The sequence below is a fragment of the Crotalus tigris genome, unplaced genomic scaffold, assembly GCF_016545835.1.
Source record: "Crotalus tigris isolate CLP2741 ecotype Arizona unplaced genomic scaffold, ASM1654583v1 scf7180000023830.6690815, whole genome shotgun sequence".
Lineage (NCBI taxonomy): Eukaryota > Metazoa > Chordata > Lepidosauria > Squamata > Viperidae > Crotalus > Crotalus tigris.
This window is the reverse complement of record NW_024100214.1, coordinates 3,159,738-3,186,874: the sequence shown is the minus strand read 5'-3', so window position 1 is coordinate 3,186,874 and position 27,137 is coordinate 3,159,738. Positions and strand designations below refer to the sequence as shown.

Sequence of the window (27,137 nt, the reverse complement as noted above, 5' to 3'; positions counted from 1 at the left end):
CCTTCCATAATAGTTATGAGGCAACATAGCACCTCACAAGAACAGTCTGGCCTTTTAGCAGATGACATGTCTGCCTCAGGAAGTAAATCTGGGCTCTCCTGAAAGGGAAGCAACTTGCCAAGAGTGTGGAGAACTACATGAGGGATTCTTTTGCCTATGTATCAGAATATCTTTGCTGACTTTAGATATGGTGCAACCTGGGGTATGGGGTGCATGTGTGGAAGGAGGAATGCTCCTTGCTACTTTGCCCACACGGCATGCCAGTCTTGGCACATGTGCAAAATAGTACGTGCAACTTTCTCGATTAGGAAAGAGTAATATCCTCTCCTCATTTTGAACATTATGTTGGAATTAAATAAGGAAGGAAGAGATCCTATTTGCCTTTGTGTGTTCCTCAATATATTTTGCCCTATATCCCTATGTTGGGGAGAATGTAGAAGATATTCTCCCATCACTGACTATTTTGACTGGGTCTAATAAGAGTTGCAGACCATCAGTTTCTGTGGTGCACAAACACTCCTAACCACATTGTTTTCAATTTAGACACTAAGACAAGATATGCATCTTACTGATCTCATAGTTTTATGTCTAGCCATGTATTTCATTGCTCCACCAACAGTGGGAAAAAAAATGCTGGGAAGATACACATGGAAAAAAAAATCTAAAATAGATCTTAACATATATTACCTTTGATATTACTTCATTACTACGCTACGCCTGCAATCCTACATATGCTCATCTGAAAGTAAGTCCTAACAGACACGTGGGATTCAGAACATAGGCTATAAGACTGCACTGTCCTCAACTTACGACCACACTTGAGCCCAAAATTTCTGTTGCTAGGTGAGACAGTTGTTAAATTAATGTTGTCCCATTTTATGACCTTTCTTGCAACAGTTGTTAAATGAATCACTGCAGTAACCCAGGTGTTAAGTGAATCTGGTTTCTCCATTGATTTTGCTTGTCAGAAGGTCGCAAAAAGTGATCGCGTGGCCCTGGGATGCTGCAACCGTCATGAGTCAGTTGCCAAGCCTCTGAATTTTGATCACATGACCATGGGGATGCTGCAACGGTTGTAAGTGAGAAACACGGTCATAAGTCATTTTTTCCAATGCTGCTGTAACTCTGAATGGTCACGAAGTGAACTGTCGTACCTCAAGGACTACCTGTAGTTCCAGAAGAACTTGATTTCCTTTTATTTGAAAGGACAAAACAAAACTAATGCTCATCTTGCATGGAACTGAGGTGGATAAAGGAATATTCTCAAGGTCAATAAAAGACAAAAATAGGCTGATGCAGACACAATTAGGCAGAAAACTCAACTGCCTAATTGTTCTGTATCAACAGTTATTAATTAACTGAGGCACTGAACAGCACTAAGGAAGCAAAAATCCCACTTCCTTATTTTTGTTGAGGTACAGCCTTCTCTCAGTAATCTTGTTTCTCAAGTCAATTGTATATGCTAAAAAATATCTTCTCCAGTGCACCTGCACATAACGTGTGTTAAGTACACTGTCAAAAGCTATACTTTTTTAGTAATTCACTCCTGCATTTTCAGTATTGGCCCTTGTCACATGACGTTCCCTCTGACATCATACTGGGATAGTCGCAGCACATCAAGAAGGAAAATTACAAGCTTTGAGGATTCCACAGCTTAGGAAAACATGTTAAATTGCCTTACTATTATGGCATAGGTGGGAAAGAGTTTAGCTTATAATTGGATTGTAGCTTAAAAAGCAGTTAGTAGGAGAAAGCTAACAGGCAAAGAGGATACTGAAATGGATTTTACAGTTCCCTTCAAAAGAGACAAAGAGCCAAGCAGAATGCAGGAAACTGTCTTTTCAATGCAGGCTCACAGTCTGGATTAAAGAAAACATGGGATCCGTGTTTCAAAAAATGAGTTCATACATGCATCATTTAATAGCCATGCTTTCTCCACTGAAAGCTGATGCTTCTAAATTGTGGATGGGGATAAGGGTCATGGATCTAGGCAAATCTGGATAAAGTGGACAAGGAAAAGCTATTTTCCTCTTCCCAAAATACTAGAATCAAATTGAATGTATTGGAAGAATCAGGACTGACCAAAGGATTCTTTTCTTTCTTTCTTTCTTTTTCTTTCTTTCTTTCTTTCTTTCTTTCTTTCTTTCTTTCTTTCTTTCTTTCTTTCTTTCTTTCTTTCTTTCTTTCTTTTTTCTTTCTCCTTCCTTCCTTCCTTCCTTCCTTCCTTCCTTCCTTCCTTCCTTCCTTCCTTCCTTCCTTCCTTCTTTACACAGCCTGTAATTACATTTTGGAATTTAGTACTATGAGATGTGGTGCTGGCTACCAGCTTGGATGGCTTCACAAGAAGAAGAAAAAAAAAAGGCTGGATCAATTCATGGAAGTCTTGGGGATCTATGAACTGACGACAGTGTGACTTTCCTGAATCAGCTGGGAGACAAACGAGCTTCCTTATGTAGTTGGTTCGCCAAATAACATTCTGCTGGACTAGACAGGGCAAGGGGTCTGATCTAACAAGACACTGCTTATATTCTTAACTACAATTTAAAAGCGACTGTTGTAGGTAATGCCTTTTATTAAATGGCCTAATTGTCTTGAACACTTCTTTTAAACACATTCTAGGTAAAATAAGGAAACATTAGAAAGTAGGAAGAGGGTTGAAGACATCTGCTTTTGTATTAATTGGAAAACAGCCCTACTTTTGACTGTGGGAGTCAATTCTAATTGAATGAACAAAACAGTTTTATAAGGAAATATACACTTGAAAACCAACAATTTCACTGAGAGGCACTATTAGACCCACATTCATAGTATACCAGACATATTCTGGTGACCGATATAGCTAAAAACATCATATGTAGAAAGGGCACAGGCAATTTACGCTGTTTGGTCTACGCGGAGGACAGCTGCTTGATTGGATTCTTCAGAATATTCCATTTCTCCACTGGTTGGCTTGTTTCTTTCTTCATAAAGGTCTTGTCTGATTTCTAATGAAGCTCTATAGTCATCATCTTCTTCAACAATTGCAAGCTCAATGTTGTTGTTGATCACCACCTCTCCTTCACTTCCTGACTCTTTTTCCAAAGAATCAGCAAAGGCTTTTCCTTCTTCAGCTGGAGAAGAAGAAGAGACTGGATCTGAAGTGAGGGTGGTCTCTTCAAAGACTGCATGCTCACTACCAGTAGCTTCCACTGGCTTGTCTTCTACTTCTATGGATGTTTCTCCATCATGGACTTTCTTCACGTTGAATGTCAGGGGAGAGATCTTGAAAGATGAACTTTTGGATGAAGAAGACTTCTGATGGTTAGGGGTAAAAGACTTCTTGATCTTCTCTCTCCGTTCAGGTGAGACAATCTTGGTGCCGATCTTGTTCATCTTCTTTTCAATATTTTGACGGGAAAATGCTTTCTTCAGGCTGTCAACCTTTTTAAGGCTCGATCTCTTGATTTTCTCAGCTCTGGACTCCTCTATTTTCTCATCCATACTGTCTTCTGCAAGGTCATCGTGGGGCACTTCATCCTCTGAGGATAACTCCACGGTGTGCAAAGTTTCTTCCAAGGTTTTGTTCTCATCGACAGGCTCTTCCTTCCCATCAGTAATACTGGGAACCGGGTCTTTCACAAATACGCTGGCAGGGATTTCATTTTCTTCCTGTAAAAAGAGTTGATATGTGTTTATTTAAGCATCACAAGACACAGACTTGATAAACAAGGCACAGCCCTGAATAACATCAATATTTTTCCTTTGAGATAATGAGGTAAAGGAAGTTGTTTTTGTGCCACAGTATATTCAACCAGTAACAATCACTCACTTCCTATGGAACCGTTCTTTTATACTGCGTGAAAGTAATGAGTTTATGAGCTGTCATCTACTATTAGAATAAAATACATTTTAGTCAACATGGTTATTAGAGACTAGTGCAGCTGTAATCGTGCCAATATCTTAACATTGTTAAAAACAGGATGCAAGATCACTCCCAATTTCCCTATCATTCCTTCTCTTCTGGAACAGAAATCCTCTCCTGTTAGCTTGAACTTCAATCAACGATATGTCAATATAAATGTGAAACAGTTACCCCAAAATCCTTGATTAGCACAGAATATGAAATGATGTGGTTGGTGGACATGAATTAAACCCTTGGGAGCATTGCTTCCCCTGGCCAAAATTTATTCTCTCAGTACTGGATTCAACTTATCTTCTGATATGGATTCAGGATTACTTTTCTATCATGGCATTACTCCTAAAAGAAGTAATCCAGAATGATACAAACTGTTCTTGACTTTTGCTTCTTCAACAGATGTAGCATTGACTTACCAAATTGGTAAGAATGTCAGAACTTTGAGCTTCCTATAGTAAGTGTATTTTTGACCTGAGAAGTATAACCTTTACTCTGAGATATGTGGGCTTGTGGCAAGTGAATTTCTTTATGCATTTTTTTCAGATTAACTGGTTTCCCTTCCCATGCCTGCATTGTTCAAAATAGGCTGCAAACAGAACTTTGACCTCGAAACTAATTATAAGAACTTGTGCATCTGATTTTTACAAAGGCAAAATACTGACCTATCAGAACACCAATACTATGCCCGGAACTTATTCCAATTCTGGCTCCTTAGTTATTTTGGACTACAACCTTCTATCTAGCATGGGCTGCATTAACATGTGGTATTGATGGGTAGCAGCCATTAAGGACTGAAATTGCCCCCCAGAATAGTATGGTCTATTCACATCTGGAAGGTACCATTCTCTATATATCCACCCATCATCCACATATCCCTGTTGAACACATGACCAAAAATAATACTGAATACCAATAACATTTTTGAATATGTGCAGATCTCTAGGACAGCAGCCCCAACCTTTTTTTGTATCAGTGAATGGTTTTGGGAGAAAAATATTTTCTACAGACTGGCGGTTGCTGTGTGGGGAGAATGGTTTTGGATACTACCCAGATGCCATGCAGGCACAGATAAAGCTTCGCATAATAATAATAATAATAATAATAATAATAATAATAATAATAATAATAATAATAATAATAATAATAATAATAATAATAAAGTTGGAAAGGAACTTGAAGGTCATCTAGTCCAACCCCCTACTCAGGCAGGAAACCCTAAACCATTTCAGACAAATGGCTGTCCAGTCTCTTCTTAAAAACTTCCAGTGTTGGAGCATTCACAGCTTCTGGAGGCAGGTTGTTCCGCTGGTTAATTGTTCTAACTATCAGGAAGTTTCTCTTTAGTTCTAGATTGCTTCTCTCCTTGATTAGTTTCCATCCATTGCTTCTTATCCTGCCTTCAGGTGCTTTGGAGAATAGCTTGACTCCCTCTTCTTTGTGGCAATTTGCATGGCAAGTTCCTAACAGGCTGCAGACCAGTACCAATTTGTGGCCTGCTCTAGGAGAAACCACAGGGGTAAGTCAATGGTATTTGTCACATTATTATTTTTGTTTTACTTTTAATATTGATGGTGCTTTGTTGTATTTTGCAATATTATATGTGGGCTAATCAATGGCCATAAACAAGTTTTCCTTTACTTATTATTAGAACTTAAAGAGTCCATCCCGAATAATTTAAAGAGGAAGGAAGATAAACACCATATGAATTTGACCTTGAAACATATGTATTCTCTTCTAATTTTTGCCACACTCGATACAATAAAACTAGGCACATAAACTTATTCTTTGTTTCTTGCTTTTTTTTCTTTATAGTATCAAGACGGAAAAAAAGGGTGACTAACACTCTGTTGCTATCAACTCCTTGAAAATTATAAACTAACAAACCCACTGTTAAAAAAATTTGTGGCAGGAAACAATGGAATCAATTTAGGCTTAACAATAAGGGAACCTTGAGATTAGGACATGAACTACCTAGAATGCTCTGTACATATATTGGGAGGGTCATGGATACTCGTGCCAAGATGTGAATATAGGAGGGGCATGTGGAACAATCTAGAACAGACAAAATACAAATTCAGTGCAATTGATGGGAGGATGGTTAAACTGCAAACTTTCATTGATCAGCTTCCTCAAGTTTCCTCAGTATTATTATAGTGTTCTTATACATAAAGAGTTGAGTCCTTTTTAAAGCCAGCATCTTGAATGGTGTTCATTCCAAAGGCTCAATATTTCTATGAGAATATCTTTGGCTTTGGGAATGAATGTTTATGGGGAAAAAGACCCACCTAATAAAGTTGTCTACAGCAAAGGTCCCCAACCTATGGGCCGCCGCTGTACTGCAGGGTGAGAAAACAGGACACTTCCATGTCACGGGGTGCAAAAATGGGCCAATGTCGTGCTGCGGGGTACAAAAATGGGACACTGCCGTGCCGTGCAAAAATGGGACGCCACTGCGCCACGGGGCACAAAACAGGCTGCCACCGTGCCTCAGGGTGCAAAAATGGGACTCCGTCGCACCTCAGGATGCAAAAATGGGCCACTGCTGCACCTTTGGGCATGAAAACGGGCCACCACTGTGCCTCAGGGTGCAAAAACGGGCCGCTGCCACACTTCATGGCATGAAAGTAGGCATGGGGCGCTGTGCCATGCAAGAATGGGGCAGGGTTAGTATCACGCAGGTGCTAGCCCCACCCCCGTTGCATTGCACGCATGCTCGTGGCCCTATGTGCACGTGCATGTAAAATGCTTCCCTCTCCCTTTCCCTCCAGTCTGCCAACCAAGAAAGGTTGGTGACCTCTGGTTTAAAGGACAGTTTAACATCATCTATTTTGCTTTAAATTGAGTATTATAGAAGCAAAGCCCCACCAAGCAACAAAATAATTATTAAACCAGTTCTGCAGTATAAATAAAACACATAAAATGTTGAAAATGAAAGATGGTACAGAATCAACATGTGAGGGAGCCATTTTGAGCCTTGATATGTTTGGGAGGAGTTGTAACAAAATAGAATATAGGAAATAAAAGGTGTGTAATGGCTCTCTTCTTCCACTTAGGCATTCAAGCAGGGCAATCACATTTTTATTAAAATTAAATTAAATTAAATTAAATTAAAATAAAATAACGTATTCAGTATATTGAATCTCCCTGCCACAAGGGAGGTTCAAAAGAGCTGGCCTTTATCAAGAACCAGATATATTAAAACCATGACACCAATTTGGAGAAAATCCTGCTACTTTAAGGAGAAATGAAGCTATAGATCACGGTGTGAAACTGCCGGCCCGCGGGCCGGTTTCATCATACCGGAGCTGCGCCCACCCTATTGCCGGCAATGGCAAAAAAGCTCTGATATGTTGCGTGATGTCATGTAATGTCGCGAGTTTGACATATCTGCTATAGATGGAAAGAGATGACGAATGTGAAGAGGAAATATACTTTCCCCAAAGCACCTGAAGGCAGAAGAAGCAATGGATGGAAGCTAATCAAGGAGAAAACCAACCTAGAATTAAGGAGCAATTTCCTGACAGAACAATCAATCAGTGGAACGACTTGCCTCCAGAAATTGTGGGTTGCTCTGTCACTGGAAGTTTTCAAGAAGAGATTGGACAACCATTTGTCTGAAATAGTATAGGGTTTCCTGCTTGAGTAGGGGGTTGGATTAGAAGACCTCAAAGGTCCCTCCCAACTCTGTTATTCAGCAAAAGATAGCAGAAATAGTAGTAATGCTTCATTATTTTGGCATGGAAAGCAGCTATAATTTCTGCCTGCTAGAAAAGAAAAACATTCTAGAAGACTCTCCACAAAATAAATGGGTTACAAAAGAGCAATTGAAGTTCTCATCTTGCTTGTCTGCTTTTGTGAAAATCTACTTCCGCATGGCATGTTACAGAAGTCATCAATGAACTAACAGCAGGCTTGCACAGCTTTGGAGCCTAGAATTTTCCACGAAGTTCAGGACTATTTTTGAAGTTGCTACCTGCATTATCTACTCATTTCTACACACTTCTGTCATTGTCTTGGCTTCTGTTCATTTCCAACCAGATAATGCTCACCAGATAAAACTCCCCTTCATGTTGTTAGGGAAAGAACAAGGAGAGAGAATCTTTTGACCTAGAACAAGATAGGTATGCCAACTAAAATGTTGCAATTACTTTATTCTGTTCCCTGGGAGAAACTAATCGCAAAATGCAGCAGTTATAATGTTGCATTTGCCTGTTAGATAGTGCCATTCTCTTGCCAAAAAGGTTTCTAGGAAGAAAGGTCACTGCCTCAGCTATCTCGGGGTGAGTATCTTGAATTTATTGCATCTTGTACGTGGTTAAGAAGTTGGGGCTTTTCAGATAAAGCCGGTGAAAATGCCAAGTCGGAATTTCAAATATAAGTGATACACAGTAAAAATTCCGGAACTTCTTTCATGAAGCTCCGTTTTTCCCAAGTAAAGAAATATCTCCTATTGTTCTAGGGAGTTGCTTTTCTCATAATCTGCTTGTTTCTTAAGCAACTTGCTGGGAAATGGAAATGTTTAGTTCTGCCTTCAGAAGTAAGGGTTTATAAAGGAATAGTGGCTTTAGAGCACCCTAAACACAGCCATTCAGACAGCCCCGGCACTATATTTATTTATCTATTTATATCCATGAATTCAGAGCTATATAAACACCTCTCCTGAAGAATCCCTGTTCTTCCCCTGGTCAATAGTTGATTGTAAGGAATTTTGAGGAAATTATTCTAGGAAGCTACCTCAATTACTATAGCTAAACTTGTACTCTTTGCTGTCATCCCAAGTGAGTTGAGAGTATGTCCAGCGTGCCCACATGTGAAGAACACCTCTTGACATGACTGAAGAACTTAGGGAAGTCTTCTAGAGAAGATGAATAACAAATCTTCTGAGCATGATGGGGCTTTGGGTCCAGGACATCTGAAAGGAACCAAGCCTGGAAAAAATTTCTTCATTAAAAACTCCAGATCTTTCTGGAATGTACTGAACTGTCTGACATTTTTACTATTTGTATTGGAAATTTATTGTAAAGCAGGAGCTTACCCTGCAATCTCAGGGAAATGTGTGTGCTCAGGAGGAGATGACAAGGGGATGCCGCCTATTTTTACTGCTTTCATGGCTGGAACCCACACACATATTTTCCTGGGACTTCAGGCTGTGTCTCTGGGGTGTCGCAACCAGGTACAACAACCATGTTGATCCTGGATCCAAACCCCCTTTCCCACTTGGGATCCAAATATTATGTATCTTGCATCCAGTGGTGGGATTCAAATATGTGAACAATCGGTTCTCTGTGTGGATGCCACTTCTGGAAGTCTATTCTGGGCCTGGGCAACAAAAAATTAGCTACCGGTTCTGCTGAAGTGGTGCAAACTGGCTGAATTCCACCACTACTTGCACCTATCGTTTAATATTTAGAAGTCTATGGGCTCTGAGCTTGGTTATTTCACTTGGCAGTCATTAGGAACAGCTATTAAGGGAAATGTCTTCCACAAAGTTTTCAACCCCATTTTAAAACACACTGTGGCTATGAATTATGTTTATTAACTATGCAACTCAAAAATAAGTGCTAAAAGCATAATTTAAATTTTCCTGTCAGCTCTCCAGCAGCGAACACCTGATCTTTTTGTGAAACGGAACCTCAGGCACCCATTTGTTTTATGTTTAGAGAAGGGAAAGCCTGGGCTTTTCTTTTTCACTTTATTTCCTTATTTAAATTATGGAATGGCAAAAAGACTGCCTTTTTTCTGTTTGAGAAAATCTGTTTCACTTTGGGACAGCTTTGGGGAAACAAGCAATTAGCAGGATTTTCTCCTGCTTTTACATGCCTTATCCAAGCATCTGTACAATTTGGCATCTCTTCCACATTCTCTCATCTGCCCTGCAATTTGGGAAGGTAAGAAATAATATTGGTCCTTTTTTTAAACTTCTCCCTACAGTGGCATCAGTGTAAAAGAGAGAAAAGCAGGGAAGGGAAAAGAATCAAGGATCTTCCTGATTTCTTGAGGATTCTGCCAGTGATTATACCATCTTAGAAAGTGGACTGTGATTTATCTGCCTCCCACATTTTGCCATTGTGTTTTGCCCTGAGGTGGTTTTGAATTTTAGAAAATTCAAAATGGCTGTCACTCTTAAAATATCTCCCTTCTCTGCTTTCCACTGAGGTCTGCCATTAAAATTAGCAAGCAACTGAATAAATTCTAATTCAAATGTGAATCAGATGTTGCTTGTGATCCTGGAAAACAATTCTTGGTCAAACTGGACAACTGCCATTAGAATTAGCTGAACAAACTATAGAATGTGAATTTCAGTTGTCTTGTATGCTACATCCTGTATGAAATAAGAATTTTTAAAAATGATTTAAGATACTGTGTGCTCTAGTTTTAAGATACTTTGATAATGTTATGATTATTTTTATGATTAATGTTTTACAGATATTTCACTTAAAATTGCACAATTGCAGTGCTTTAAAAATGTAATTAATAATAATGTGATAAATAAATAAAAAGAACATGGTGTTTCTTTTCTTTAATATTGTTCAGCAGAAAGCTGGATTCAGCAAACCATTGCGCAAGCAAGTAAAATTTAGTATCAAGGCATTCTCACTTACAAAATATTGGAATACCACAATATGAACAGGTTAATAGTAGATGATAGACCTGAGGTTCATTCATCTCCATGATCCAGGTCTTCTCCTGGCATTTCATCCAATTCCCAGAGAATCACCCACACGAGCAAACCCCATATTTCAGGATCAAACATGACCAAGGATAAGCATCCTCTAAACATCCTTCCTATTTATATAAAATGGCCCTGGAGAGAGCGAGCACGGTATGATATGATGGCTGTTCTGCTTGAGCCGTAGGTATTTTACGAGAGAACATTCTGCCCCTAATCAAAAGTCATGTTCCTTGGGAGCAAATTCGGGAAACTAAAACCAAACTGATTTCAAATGAGGATTTACTTATTTTTTTAAAAAAACAACCTTGACATTAAAAAAATAGAACATCAATTGCCTATTTATTCAGACTGAAAACAAAGGTTATTCCAATTAGTTGAGTTAAATATTAGTGACTACTTAGGATGCATTTATATAAATAATATATAAAGGCAGATGTGTCTGTAGGGGCTGATTCACAGTGAAGGTTTTTTTAAATGTTCCAAATTATTAGCCGTTATTAAATCAGAAGGAAACTACACATACTGAAAAGCGAAGAAAATATATTTTCCATTTCTGGATTTAATATGGTATGCTTCCATTTACTAATTCAGTAGTACATTTGAATTAGTACTGATTTTAGAAGGAAAAAAAAGAGGTTTTAATGCTCCTAATGGTTCCTGCCCATAATGAATCTTTGCTCAGAAAGCATTTGTGAGCTCTTCTTTCGTACTACCTCCCAGTGGAAAAAAAGCCAATGTGTCAAAAGTTCTGCAGTTGCAGCCCTGTAATAATATGTGCAAATTGGTGCACTATGAGAACATTTAATGGTCTTGTATCCTATGTCATCAATTTCTTTCAGAGTCCATTATCATTTTCTGCATCTTTACCTTCCTAACTCACTTTGTCTTGATTTTTGAGCATGCAGGTGTTTTGTGAAACCTTGTTTCTTTCTAATTCCAAGCACCAAATACAATTCAGTGAAACAACTGAATTTCTGCTACCGTATTTGCTTCCCTTCTTATTTGTTTCATTCCAAGATCAAACATTTAAAAACTACCAATGTTTGGAATAGTCCCGATTATGGTTAGACCCCTGTCTCTAATTTATCTGGAAATTTCTGTTTCCCCATACCCTATTAAAACTCTACTCTTTCAAACACCCAACAATACTTGCCCGTTGTTGGGCAGCCTCCTAAATTTGTTCATCCACTGAGTGATACATGATGGGCAAAATAATGCTTCTTCTGAATTCCAAATGGGAAAAAATCATGCCACTTACATGATCCCCTCAAAGTAGGAAGGAATGATGCCAAAGCTTAAAAAGGCTTTGCAAACAGTCGGTTTTCAGCTGCTTGCATTTCTAACAACTCCCGCAGCCACAGACAAAGAAAAAGAGGATAAGCGGAAACAATCCAGAAAATCAAAACAAAAGAAAAAATGAGAGGCCTCTGAGATTTTATCTATTTAAAACAGACATTATCTCTTAAAGGTGCCTCAACAGCACAAATGCCTTTTAGATGTACTGAGCTTCATATCCCAATAGGGGACTCAAGTATTTACTGTTTTGTATCCTGTCCTATTGTGAGGGCGCAGGGAGGGTTATGGGATTTGGTGAAATTCAATAAACCCTTACAATGGGACTTTGTGCTCTCATTTCATCGTTCTGAAATCCTTATTCTCTCTTTATAGTTTAGACAAAGGCCAGGGTGTCCAATTATACAGAGGACACTTTTCTGTTTGATGACAATTCAAGTCAAGAACCATAAGAAGGCAAAGCAGAGACTATCATGAAGCACCTGGGCAGTAGATGGAACAGATCACCATGATGACATGTACTGTACTGATGACTGAATGTTTTTGAAGCATGAGTATGCGTACACTTGCCCACATGTGTCTATCTGTACAAACAAATTAAATGCAAATACTTTTTTTTTTTAGTGTTTTCAGGTGGTGGTGACTGAGATCTAGATGTTTAAGATAATTGACCAATGCATGAAGAATATGTCTTTTTCATGGTATAAAGTTTCACAGCATAACAAGAGTTTGCCTTCAGTAAGTTGACAACATTTCTGTCATGTTATAAAAATATGTAGAGACAACTAATCCCACCGCTAAACATGGTGAGTCATCCTATTCAGTCACTAGAGAGGGAAGGAAAGCAAGGGCAAGAGTGACTCTAGAAGCAAAAATGGAAAACGGCCAGCTGTTCCCTAGCACAAAGGCTGAGAACTGCAAAGTAAGGTGCCCACTGCACGATAGGAAACTTGCGAAGCTTAAACTGAAGAAGGAAAAAGGAAGAGAGGGGGATGCTTTCCTTCTTCAGAGGGCAGTCAACTGTATGAAGTGGCTCTGGGAAGCTTCAGCCCAGACTGAGCTAGCCCAGGGAGGAAGCCTAACACGTTAGGACAATGTCCCACCACCATACTCCACCCTCCCACCTGCCACAAGGACTATCTCCCCACCTCATTCTGAAGGTTTAGACTGAAGTACTGAGGGGGATCTTTCTTTTGCAGCTTATGTTTAATAGTCCACTCAGAAGAGCTAAAAGGAAGTGATTGGGATAGTCTTCTGCATCCTATATTAAAAGCCATAATAGCTACCTTTAATATATTGCTCTGAAGATCTCTCAGAATGAGTTACATTAATCCCCCTCCCAAAAAAGTAGGGGCACCTTGATCTCTGAATCTAAACAGCATTGGCTCTGTTCAAAACTTGGAGAGCTGGCTCTCCAGGGAATCCCAGCACTGCAGCCAAACGTCTGGGAAGACAGCAATGGCAAGGTACTTAGGTAATGCCAAAAAACATGATATGGATGCAGTCAATAGGAGGAAGACTCACATATTTCCTTACTTTATCAAAATAAACTTCAAGTATTTGTCAATGGGCTGATATCACTAAGAGCTTCCACTAGCACCCCACCACAAAATTTTGCACATGGACTCAAGAACAGCACTTGCTGTTTCAAAAATACGTTGATCATTTTGTCACCCATTCTACTGTATGTCTCCTGAAGGGATGTTTCTCCTTATAAGTAAAAGGGGAAAGATAATAGAAGCTTGCATATAGCCAGGAAAAGGCAGATTAGAATTCTCTTAACCTCCAGATGCATGCATCAGAACAGTGAGAAATAACAAGCTTTAATTCATTCCTTTGTATATCTCATAATCTCAACATTTCACTGACCACCAGCCGTAAATTTTAACCACCCGAACTAACTAGAGGAGTGGCTCCTTACAAGCATGAAATGTATGCATATTTATTTCCACATCCATTTGTTGTTAAACAAGGGCCTTGGAGGAACACACAGTCTCGCATTTAATGAGCTTTTTTTAAAAAAAAATCGACGAGCTAAATTGAAACCGCACACTAAGCAGACACAGGTTCTTTGTCCTCGCCAGCAGAGTTTAGAACTGTTTAGAGAGGAGAAAAAGTGTCAGTTATTTCTCAGATATTTCAAAAGGACTCCGAAATGAAACTGCAACCTACTAGATGTATTTGCTTTTAGCATTTCTTCTCCAACTCCCCTTGTTTTGTTTTTTTTCCTTTATATCAGACAATGGTCTAAATAGCTTAATAGCCTTTTCAAATTAGATTTATGTAATGTAGTAACAGAGATTATTGCAAGAGTTTTGGTCTGGGGAAGACCTTTCGACAAAGGGAACAGGAAGGGGAAGGGGAAGGGGAAGGAGAAGGGCCTGGAACATTATAGCAATGTTTATCATTTTTTTCTGAGGTGTGGCATGACTGTTCCTTGGACAGACTAGGAAGAGAAAACTGCAGCCTCTGGGAACTAAGCAAAACAGTCACTCCCATAATTTTGACATCTATCATGTCATGCCCCAAAAAGGCTTATCTACTCTATGCTAACGCACTCATGTGTATGCTCAAATGTGAATGCCACAACAATTCTGGTATAGGAATGCTGTACTCATACAAGGGCCTAGCTCAGTGATGGTGAACCTTTTAGCGACTGAGTGCCCAAACTGCAACCCAAAACCCACTTATGCATCGTCGAGTGCCAGGTGGGTGTGGCCCATTGGCTGGGTATGGCCCATTGGCTGGGTGTGGCCAATTGGGTGGACCTGTCCCATTGGGTGGGCGTGGCTGCAGTGATAATGGCAGACTGGGTGGGACTAAAAAGTTCAATCAATCAATTCCAACTTTGCGAGATCTTTTTTTTCCCCGCGAAAAGTTGAAATTGATTGATTGATTGAACCTTTTTTTGTACACGGCATCGGAGGCCTAAAGCGAAAAGGTTTTATAAAACCCAGCTGAAGGCCTAGGACTGGGGCGACGGTGTGCGTTCCCACAGAGAGGGTTCTGAGTGCCGCCTCTGGCACCCGTGCCATAGGTTCGCCATCACTGGCCTAGCTAAAGTTTCGGAAAGATGCTTAGCCACCTGGACCCTTACTTGGTCCTGATCCCAAATCTCATGAAATGCCCTGAGGCAGTAGCAGAAGAGGCTTAGAAGAAAGGAGCACCAGCAGCAGGATCTTCTCTCTTTCATCTCCATTCACCATGATGGAGCCATTTCACTTTCCAGAAAAGTTTCAGAAAGCTAAGAGTCATGGGCTGCCCAAAAGTGACTGCAATAGCCGGGGCATGATTTTATATTTCTTATCCCAAATGCAGAACTTTCATACAGTCTCAGGGCACCTTACGCAACCATTTGAACTTGCCCCTTTTATTCCATATATATTCAGACTTAAAAGTAGACCCAAATTCTCATCAACACACAGGAAAATCAAGGGGGTTAGGCCACAACCTGAAGCAAAATCAAGTAACAATAGATAACAGAGTTGGAAAGGGCCTCTGAGATCTTCTAGTCCAACTCCCTTCTCAATCAGGAGACCCTGTACCATTCCAGACAAGTGGCTGTCCACTTATCAAAAATTTTGATTCAAATATTTTTTCTTATCTCTCCTATCAATCAGTAAAATAGATCCCTATTTTCTGGATTTAAAGCAAAACAAAGAAGTAAGAAATTGTGAACATTCTGGCTGGTTCTTCCTATCCTTTTTAAAAGTTTATATAGAATAGCTGAAAACTTATAGTTTGCCCTTAGGAAATGCCCAGAAAAAAATGAAAATAAATAAATAAAAAGATTCTCCTCTGTCTTTGATTTAGATGAGAAAAACAGGGTGAGGAGAACAATGAAAAGCAAGGCGGAGGCCCTTCCTTCCAGGGTGAATGGACAAGAGATTAGCATGTCAGCACACCAAACATTTTCCATGAGACCCACTTGATATATTTAAAGAATTATCATCTAATGGAACAGATGTTAAACGTGAAAACAAATGTAAGCTATGCACACATCATATCTGCATAAAAGCTTCCAAATTCCCTCCCCTTTTCAGAGCTAAGCGGAATGTCTCATAAACTTGATTCAAATTTAGATTCTGCATAATCCAGACTATTGCTAAAAAAGGGGATGGTATGCAAACTGCCGATCTTATAAAAAAAAAAACAAGTTGGGTTTAATAAGCAAATCTTTTAACAGAACTGAGTTTCTCAGAAGACTTCTAGAAAAGCAGAGTGCCTGGGCACAAGCTTATTCATTTACTCTACAACAGAAACGGGAAAACCTGTTTTCTGACTGGCTGGCAGTAGGCAAGACTGCTCTTTTTCTCTTTCTTTTTCCCCTCTGCTTCTCCAACACCAGATCCATGTTTCCAAGGATAGATCAAAGTTATCAAAGTTCTGAATGTAATGCCTACGCACTGTAAGAGTTTTGTAATTAGGGTGAAAAACACATAAAATGTCCCTGCGGGCCATACATATTTCATTATAGGTAACAGAGTGGGACTGCAAAAATCTGAACAGTCACTAGATGGCAGCAAAGACTAAATGTTTTCATCTACCTCTAGTCCTACTCTAGGGCAGCAGACTATCAACTTTATTCTACAAAGCATCTTTGTAATCTGAAGGCCAGTAGTCTACAGTGGGTCAGGCTCAGCCTACTAGATCTTTCCAGCCTCGATTGCCAATTATCAAGATATTGCCATGGCAACAGTTCTGTCTGCTTCCTTTTTCTAAGAATCTCAGGTGTGTCCATGAGCACTGGTATTTATACAGGAAAGAATTTTATTTTGATCGTAATTTTCTAAATTTATTTTAAAGCTATAACTCAACTGAGATGACACAGTGTGGATCAGTATTAATAAATCATCATTACTTTAACTGATAATAAACACCCTTGCAGTAGTTAAATTATGAACTAAACATAGTTACTAACTAACATGAATTTTTATACCTCTGCTTTTATTATGTTTATATCGTTTTTAACGTGTGGTTGGTCATTAAGACTTGATGGTATGTAATCAATCAAGCTGGCCAGAGCCACATTTAAGAGACAGGCCACCATATAAATGGATTTAATAAACAAATAATAAAATATAAAATAGTTAATCATGGTTATAAGTAATATAAACTACAATTAACTACTTTACACTAATAAAATTAATTTATAAACCTGATTTATAAATTCCCATCCTCTTTTCAAACTATTTTTGAAGTGATTATCCCTGAAATACTTTCAGAAAATGAGGTGGCCTTTTTGCCACACCCAAAAAGTGCAGTAAAGCTACATACCTACTATAGATCAAAAGCACTGTGCCTCTCATTTGGAATGTGTGTTCGGGAAACAGATTGCAAATGTTTCAAAGCGAGACCAGATGGATAGTGCTTTACATTAAAGTTGCTTGCCTGCCACCCAACTTGCTTAATGTGTCAAGACATAAAGACCACACAACAGTTTGGATCTGAAGAAGATGCTTTAGGCCAGAGGTAGGCAACCTTGGCTCTTTTATGAGGCATGAACTTCAACTCCCAGAATTCCTGAGCCAACAGTTTAGGCCATACCTGAGTGCACCTGTAAGTACCTTCCCAATGCCTTAAGCTGCAGCCAAAGATAGCCATGTGATGACAAGAAAAAGAGTCTTTTCAAAGTCTCTCAACCTCTCCCATCTTCTAGTTGTGGAGTACACGCTTCCTGAAAGCCTTTAAGAGAAAAAGGCACAATCTTTTTAAAGCTAAAGCAAGATATTCCCCATGTACCAAATCCTACTCCAGAATTAAATGAACTTAAAGCATCTCAAAGGAATCTCCCAGCCTACTCTTCTGTTCTCTCACCCGGCATACTCCCAGCATACTCTTCTGTTTTATCAGGGGCAGATAAAAACAAAACTGCTGTTTATCTGATGAAGTTATAATCTGCAACTCGGCCTAGGCACTTCCTCTAAAAGCTGGGCATCCTAGAAGAAAATGTCATACAGATCCTGACATAGCTCTGAGCCAGAAAATTCATATTCATGTGATTACATTCTAACACAAACTGTGTTGAGTGGCTGTTATATGTGAGCACTGATGTAGAAACTGAACAACATCCACTAGGTAGAGGAAGAAGTGTTTTCAGCACAAACATGTCTTTCAACATTCGTGCTGATGGTACAATTGGACCGATTGCGAGTTGCATGTGAAGTTTTATTTTATAGAAGCTTGGTAAAATTCTGATATATGATGGTGAAAATTGATCGTTTATTCATTTCCTTGCTGACGAATCACCAGCTGGATGGTGGGAATGTTTTATTTTTCAGAAAAAAAGTGAATCCAGTAGACGTATTAAATAACTGTGGACAATGAAGTTACTCTCCCCATTTCCTGATATGTGGCCAAGAAATCACACAAAACGGCAACAAAAACAATTAGGGGGCTGGAGCAATTCTGTTAGGTGGTCCTTGGTTTAATGGCCATTAGTTCAGTGACTGTCAGAACTTGCAATGGTGCTGAATGATGTTACTTACAGCCATTCCCTGAAGTTCTGGTTGTTGCAGTGCATATAATCATTATTTGAGAAGTTGGAATTTGTGGTTATACAAATCTGCTGTGTTTTGCCTAATGACATTAATTTGATACTGCTGGAACTGCTGTTGTTAGGCAGCATGGTCATGTGTCGTTGTACTTTACAGAACTTCTAGTCCCAATTATCATTGTTCAGCAAGGACTACCTATATGAGGACACATTACAGGGTTTTTTACCTTTGGGTGGGGAGAATAAGGGAGGTCAGACAAATCTGCGTAAAACTATACCTGGCATGAAAAAAGTATATATGGTCACCTTCTTCCTCTTTGGCATCATTGGTATTAGTATGGAATCTTCCATTTCAAGAACTGTCAGCTTGTCAATTCTAATTGCTGGGGAATATGAGCAGGATGGTTTTCTTGCATTAAGTTTCTGGGATTCCTATGTATATCTAACGGACTTTTTGTCAGAACAGAACATTGGATCTGATTATCCTCTAGTCTGGTGATTCTCAAAGTGTGATTTGGGGATCCCCTACTAAATATCACAACATCAATCAAAGCTCTTTGGAGTCCTCAATATTTTTAAGAATGTAAAGATGTCCTGAGACAAAATGTTTGAGAACCATCGCTTTAGTTTGATCTGGAATGCTTCTTATCGTATTACAAATTAATAGCTATTGTAAAGACCATGGAGAAAATAAATAATTATAGCAATTTTAAAGCACTATATAAATATAACAACAGACATTACAGGTGACTTCAAAACTACTACTGGAGATTAGCAATGTCGCAAAATCTTTTTTTAAAAATCAAGTTTCTCTCTTGGTGATTCCACGGACATGTCCATGAGGTGTTTTTGGCGATAATAAGAAAGTTTTTCATTATCTCCAGAGTTGAGCTTTCATCCAAGTACTATGTTGATCCTGTTTACTTATGTGTCATCAAGTCTGTATAAGACTATCAATGACCATGTATATTTTTTCCATGTATGATCATCTCGCTTAGCTTTTTTTTTAAAAAAATCAGCCAAAGTTGGATAGGCTATGTAATGTATGCAGTGATAAAAATGTACACAGAAAAGTTAACATATTCTATTAGGTTGCAGCAGATAAACCTGGAGAATAAAATAATGTATTCTGTGATAGACAACTTATTCAACTCTTGTCCCCATGCTTGAGTTAATTCTAGCCAGCTAGTTATTAAAATGATTATTATTTAACTTTATAAATTCATTCCTATGTTTGCTTTTTTCTCCTTTCGTTCCTTTTCTTTGGCTTTTTAGAGTGGGATAAAAATACTTTGAATGACCAAATAAATCATAGATGCCACCATAAGAAATAGGAACTCTAGACGTTGCTTAGTGATTCTGTAAAATGGGCATCTGACATATTCTACCGCACTGTAGTTTCATCAGCAATAGTTCAATAGTTTGAGATGCTAGAGGGGATCAACACATCGACAGTAATAGATTATTTTGGTGACTAATGAAACAACTGGCCCAAAATGGAGACATTAAGGGACTGCTGTCCTCTCTTTTGATTCCTATACCTGATGTCCTTCAGATGCATTGAAAATACAACTCTACAAATTCTGGGAGCTGTAAGTTGTCGGAGGGTGCTAAATTGAATAAAAAAGTGTGGAATCATTTGTGCTGTCTCAGCTTGGGTTGTTTTCTTGCAGACTTTTCATTACCCAACTAGGTAATATCTTCAGGGCTAGCTGGATAAAATTCTGTTTATATAATCTTATGATAAAAAGACTCCCACAAATATATTCTCTGAAGGACTACTAACCTTGACTATTTCAAAGATAGTCAAAGACTATTTCAAATATAATTCACTGGGATACATGGAGATCAGATAATGGCTTATATTATGCTTTGGGATAAAATTGCTCTTCCTCCATGAAAATGACCTGTGTGGCTTATTCTGTTTCTTAAATGTGCAGTGCTGAATGTAATTCTAGAGGGAATCAACCAATCACCCGTCACCAAAACATATGCATTCTTCTTTGGAAGTAACCCCATTGACATCAGGTCAATACATTCCAAGTAAACTCTTGATTGTAGTTTCCCTCCGGTACTTCTCACTGCTAGGAGAATGTCAAGAATCCTAAGCATGGCCCTCCAACACACATGAGAGCAAGACACCCAGTGCAATCTCTCTGGCAACCTGCTTGGTGCTGGATAATCAGAAAAGAAAGTGTGAGTCATCCTCCTTCTTGGGTTGAAATGAGAATTGATGCCCAATGCATGAGCTGAGGGAAAGCTGCTTATCATTTAAGTACCATATAACTAGATTTGGAAATCACCACCCCTGCTTTTTCTGGAAAGATTACACAAAAGAACAGCTGTAAAATGGCCTGTCTTCCCATTTTAATGACTTCAATTAATGAATTGCTTTGTTTCAAGCATCTGGCTACTTTCCAAACTATTAAAAAAGTTTCTTGCCTTGAAAATCCATAATCAAGCACTTGGACTGATTTACAATTTCCAGCATGACTTCTGACAGAAGGAACGAAATATATTGAACTTTCTATCCTATTCCAAAACAGGGCTGGGGCTTGGGGCTGGCATATAGATGCTTATTAAGTCTGTCCTCATTTCTGAAGGTATTGAGAAGAATTGCTTTGGATCCTGCACAAGCCCTATTGCTCCGTTCATTCAACCAGCCCCACCTTTTCAGGCTTTCATGTGGCTCTGGGAAAAAAAATTGCAAATATTTGAAGGACTCAAAATCAGCTGCATTTTTCAGGCTCCTGCAGAACCTGGAAGAATAGCAGTGGTACTGTTGTGCTCTGCACATTCTTCTGTGAAGTACTCATCTGAATCATTTTCAAAGCACGCACCACCCTACAATTCATGTCCTTAAAGCTCTCCAGTGTTGGAGCACCCACAACCTCTGGAGGCAAGTGGAGGTGATGGACACTGGAATGACATGAGCCTTGTTCCAGCTGTTCTGTTCTTCATATCACATTTGCTTGTCTCCTGATTACCTGTTGTCTAACTTGCTTTATTAGACATGCCAGATTCTGGGAGAGGGAGCCCTTGCCAGGAAAAGAGGTGTCTCTCATAGAGTTTGATTCCAATATATACAGTAGGTGAATTAGCATGGCTTTGTTTATGCCACACAAATCACCAAATGAATTGAAACAAGTAGTAAGCACGGATCAGGCAGATTGGTTGATGACTGGCAACAGAGGACCATGGGTGTCATAAGGCCTAACCACAACCCTTGTCTGCTGCCCTCAAGTGCCACCCTATTACTTCATTGGGACTCAAACATGCAATTGTCACATCAGCTGGCTTCTTTACATGGAATGGAAAAGAGAGATTGATCTAAATGTAGAGATGCTACACAGATCTCAATATCATTCTGCCTAGAAGATTTTAATGTAAATACAATGTAGGTGTTCCTTAATTATCAATTCATTGGGTTTTTTTTTAATTTAAGGATACTCTTGTCCAAAGATAAGTGACAGAGAGGGTAAGGGAGAGGGAGGAAAGCTTTTGGAGCATTTTCATTCTCAAAGTTAAATAAAAGAGGTACCATCTGTAACCCATGAAAAGATGGGTTTAGATGAGGTCCCCAAGCTTCTTAAAAATGTTTCTCAGCCTGCTTTGGTCTCACCCACCATTATTATAAATTCTGTAATATTCCTCCCTTACTTAAATTGTTTTGGACACCCTATGCAACCCCAATCAATACCTTAGATCAGGGGGTGTAAAACTGCTGGCCCACAGGCCGGTTGCATCATGTAGAGGCCGCGCCCACCACAGCTCTGGCAATGTAAAAAATGTCACGATACATCGTGACATGTCATGTGACATGGCAAGTTTGACACCCGTGCCTTAGGTTAATATTGTGAGATGCTGAAAATTATAACTCAGATGTACCTGAAAGCACACTAGTTTCTCAATCCTGATTTGTTTACTGGATACCTAAATAGTAGCAATTTTCTTTGGTCTATGAAACTGGGTTTCAAAAGGCTACCTAAGGGGAATAAGGCCCACTCAGTATATATCTTGAACATGCGAAGGATCAAATATCCCTTTAAAAAATCCATCATGATAAGGATGACAATATAAGAAGTAGCATAAGGAGAAGAATTTTTTTTAAGAGGGCACACCAGTAGTGCCTTTATTTACTGTTCAGTTAATTAAATAATGTTGCTGACCGCCTTCTTACATATTAAACAACATTAAATTGTAAACACATGTCCAAGATATTTTACTTGGTGGAGACTTTGGGTTTCATCAGCAGACATAGACATTTTAGAAGAAAGAATAATGCATAGAAATTCTATTGTAAAACATTTTTAAGATAACAATTCAGAAGAACGAAGGAGTTAGAATAATTTGTTCAGGACAGGAAAGAAGTCAAACATTTCTCTCCTAATGATAATTTTGTGCATGCCCTAAGCCCCAAATATGCAGGTTAATGTCAACAGTAAAATAAGGAGGCATGAAATTTAGACTCCAATCATGAGTTAAAGAAGGAAATCCTAAAAAATAAGGAAGAAAACATTGCCGATCTTTAAAATTGGGCCTTATTTTCCATGTGAAAAATGCAACCTAACACAGCTTGAAATCTTGGATTTGACTGCTGATCTTATTTATACAGTATGGAAGGCGGGGCAGGGCAAATACCTTTTAAGGAGTAAATCTATCCTTACTTTGTGTTACCCATATGATGAAAAGCTATACAGATTGCATTGCCATGCAGGAAAAATACAAAGTGATTTTATTTTTACTAGAAAACAAATGTAGGGGCAGTGATTCATTTACTTATGCAATTGAGAGGACACTAGTCAAATATCAATCCTCAGCAAAGTAACTTGGGACTAAACTCCAATGAGTCCAGACAGATATACTTGGCATCAATACAACAGGCAATTGTTGCTGTTGTGGTCAATGTTGCTGGATGTGGAGAAAGGAATCATTTCAGAGAGAGAATCCAGCCGGAAGTAGTTGCCAACAGCTAAGCTGGGTGGGGCTGCAACCCCAGCAGTAACTAATAATATTTTCCAGAGCCTATAAAAGCAGCTTTTTATTTGATGGAATTTGAGAGCCCAGATTTATGTTGATTCGTTGTTTTTTTTTCAGTTTAGGGATAAGTTTCAGCAAGGCTTCAAGTTGCACCAATTTATTAGATATTTTGTACATGATCTATCTGTAAGGGGAAACTAATACTTAAAACATACCAAATACAAAGGAATTATGAATATGTGAAGTGGAGAAAATGTGAGAGCTACACATTGCAGTACAGGTAATCTTCCACTTACAACATTCGTTTAGTGACCGTCCAAAGCTACAACATCACTGAAACAAGTGAGTTATGACTATTTTTCACACACCACTGCAGCATGCCCGTCGTCCCCTGATAAAAATTCAGACACTTGGCAACTGACTCATATTTATGACAAGTGCAGGTTCCCAGGGTCATGTAAATCACCTTTTGCAACCTTCTGTCAAGCAAAGTCAACAGGAAAGTCAGATTCACTTAACAACTATGTTACTAACTTAAAAACCGTAGCGATTCACTTAACAACTGTGGTAAGAAAGGTTGTAAAATGGGGCAAAATTCTTAACCAATGTTTCACCTACCAATATAAATTTTGGGCTTAACTGTGCTCGTATGTAGAGGTTTATAGTCCACTTTTCCTTCAAGGAGAAGAGGGTATCCGGCCGTGTCCCCACTTTGCGCCCCACCTTGCGCCGCGTTTAATTCCCACAACTTTACTTTCGCAAAAGCTCAATGGGGAAGGAGAATTTCTTTGGGCCCCTCCTCAAACCTACAATCTCCCTCGCTCCTCGCGCATACCGACCTGGAAGATGAGCACCTTGAAGTGGTTGCGGCGCAAGAGCTGCGCGTGGTTGTGCTCCAAGCGCTTCACCTGGGCGCACTGGCGGTCCATGCGGTCGCGCACTTCGCGCGTGTTGGCGCTGACCTTGCGCGACTTCTCCAGCAGTTTGGCCACCGTGTTGCTGGTGGAGGTGTGGTTCTTGCACAGCTTGCTCAGGTCGCTCTGGATGCCTTTCACCGAACCCTCCAGCTCGATCTGCCGGTGCTCCATCTTCTGCTGGTTCTCCTGCACCGAGTCCAGCATGTTCACCAGCTTGTCCAAGAGAGTCAGCACCGTGATGGCGTTCACTTGCGAGCTGTCCCGAATCGCCTCGCCCGGCGCTGGCGGCAGCAGGCTGGGGCTGCGGCTGCCCGAGGGCACCGGGCTGGGATTGCTGGCATCCAGAGGCCCATCGGAGCTGGGAGAAACGTACGCGCTGCTCTTCTCCGCTTGCACTCCGTCCTCCCCCATCGCGACGAGGCTAGTGGGCTGCTGCGATCAGCTCCCTCTCTCGGGTGTCTTCTTGAGGGAGGCAGGAATGCAATCTGCCCCAGCACCGAGCACCTCAGAGGCTTCTTTGCAGTAGCCGAAAACTTGAGAAAAACTCGGCGCAGCCCCGCCCTATCTGATCTCCAGATTCTGAAACCAGGAAGGGTTCAAGCCCAGAGTTCGTTGCCTGCAGGTTTAAGTTTTCCCCCTCCGTCCTTCCCTCGCTTCTTCCCTCCTCGCCCTCTTTTCTTTATGGGCGAAATGTCATATTTCACTCATGAGTTCACTGGTATAGGCGGGGGCAAAAAAAAAAAAAAACCCACAGGCCTGGCTTTGCGCCGCAGCCCGCCATTGGTTACGGCCGGCTTGTAAACTTTCGGGCGGGCTGCTTTGCTGCGGAGACAGCCCGAGGAATCCCCTCCCAGTGTTCCCTTCCTGTTTTGTGTGTGAGTTTGTGTCTGTAGGTTTTTTTTTTTAAACGACTTTATGGAAAGAATTGTTTGCGTTTGCCCTTCCTCTGGCAGAAAGCAAGGAAATGGCAGAGGGAAAGTACAACCCGAGAACATATTATTTATGTGGGGTGACGAGAAGGACTTATTTTGAATGGGGAACCTGACTGCGGCCCCATTATTCCTGATCCTATCAAAACTGCCCCTTTGTCTAAGGAGTGTGGGGAGGTGGGAGGATGAGTAGTACTCATCAACGTGGGTAATCGTCTTCCTGCTCAGGTTGATTACATTTTGAAAGTGCATGAAGAAAACAAACCAAACCTTGGGGAAATATAAAACCCTTAGGGAAATATAAAGCCTGGCTTTCAATTTACTCAAATGCACCCAAGTTGGCTAAAAGCAGTAGTTAAGGAAATCATCCTAAACATAAATGGACTGAGGCCTGCCACGGACTAATCCAAGCATCCTATTAGAAGTCTGCACCGTACTTCATCAGGAGTATTGCCTTTATTTGAGGCAGGCATTTCTATGTTTAAATGTGATCGGGATTCAGTGAAGTTTGAGAATCCTGAAGAATTCAAGGAGTCAATGGGATTTGTGTTTAAAGTTGATCTGGGTTGAAACAGTCCAGATGACATGCAATAAAGAGATACTATATATTCTTAATCTACTGCCACAATTGTAGTGGTTATCTGGATTTTGTAATTCACACAATTTAACCTATTGAAGGGCTTACAAGAGTGTACTCGCTAAATAGAGTAGAATTGTGTCTGTTACGTTCTTTATTTCATCTGGTCCATTAAATCCCTGGTACACAACTGTGGTGTCTACCTGCTCAGTTAGATGAAAGTGTACTGTTGCACCTTGAATTATCCCTATTCCAAATGTCTGCACATTCATGTTCTGGAATAAATCTGTTGGCAAATTGGAAAGGAATGGATCCTTTGAAAAGGCTGTTAGAATTAACTGAGACTTGAGTTCTTGTAAAGGAATACAATAACTGACAAGTTATCAATGGAAGTAGAAACCCAAAGGAATGTATTGCAGCATCTCCGGGATTCCTATGAAAGCTTACCTTTCTTTGAAAGAAATAACAGAGCTATATATTTTATCCAGAGTTACCAAATTGGGGGTTCAATTCAATCCAAATCACCACTATATGACACCTAAGATAGAAAATTCCTACTCTTTGATATCACGTGGTGGTCAAATGACGTTTTGCAGGTAGATATGCTGCATTCAGTACAACTATTTTTCTAATGAGCTTATCTGGTGAGGGAATTGTCCTATAGATCAGAGATCCCCAACCCCCCGGTCTGTGGATCAGTACCGGGCCACAGCATGCCAGCAACCGGGCCGCACAGACAAGCAAAAAAGCCCCATCCGTGGGATGCAGGCAGCATACAAACCACATACCCTCTGGTTCGTGGAAAAACCTCTCTCCACGGAACTGGTCCCTGGTGCCCAAAAGGTTGGGGACCTCTTCTGTAGATTACAGGCAATAGAAGTAGTCCTTGGTTTACAACTGCAATTCAGCCTGGAATTACAGTTATATATAAATGTTGCAAGTAAAAGAGGGTTTCTGGGCAAAGCCAGTTGCCAAGCATCCAAAATGTGATCATATACTCCCTGGCCATCAGAACTGAATCCAGTTCATAAGTACCTTTTGAACAGTCGCTAAGTAACCAGTTGTAAGTCAAGGACTATCTGTAGTTAGTTTAGCTTTTTATAAGTTATCTTACTGGGAATCTATTTAATGGCAGATAGTAACGTAATAAATATATATACTTAGCTTGTATTTCCTCTGATAACCATATAGTGTATGTCTTGTGCATGGAAAAATCATGTAGGCATTTATGTCTGTATATTTTCCTATGCACAACTTGTGCTACTTTTTGAAGATAACCTAGATTCCCTTTGGTCTCTTAGGTTAATAAATGTGTGCATTTAAATTATTTTGAGGGTCTTTATAGGGTAGAAATCCCTTTAAAAATGATTTATAAGG

The 27,137-nt window shown here is 39.8% G+C and overlaps 1 protein-coding gene across 1 annotated transcript; it reads right to left on the bottom strand.

Moving 5' to 3' along the window:
- Positions 1–1,420: 1,420 nt before the first annotated feature.
- CAVIN2 (caveolae associated protein 2) lies at positions 1,421–25,055 on the bottom strand. The gene is made up of 2 exons (XM_039321942.1): positions 24,177–25,055; positions 1,421–3,648 (listed from the first exon to the last, which is right to left on the bottom strand). The coding sequence occupies exons 1-2, from the start codon at positions 24,663–24,665 to the stop codon at positions 2,875–2,877; spliced, it is 1,263 nt and encodes a 420-aa protein (XP_039177876.1). The 5' UTR covers positions 24,666–25,055; the 3' UTR covers positions 1,421–2,874.
- Between the last annotated feature and the right edge of the window lie 2,082 nt (positions 25,056–27,137).

Coding starts and splice junctions, on each gene's coding strand:
- CAVIN2 (XM_039321942.1), bottom strand. CDS start 24,665: ATGGGGGAGGACGGAGTGCAAGCGGAGAAGAGCAGCGCGTACGTTTCT. Junction 3,649..24,176: donor TCAAGGTGCTCATCTTCCAG/GTCGGTATGCGC, acceptor CTCTTTTTACAG/GAAGAAAATGAAATCCCTGC.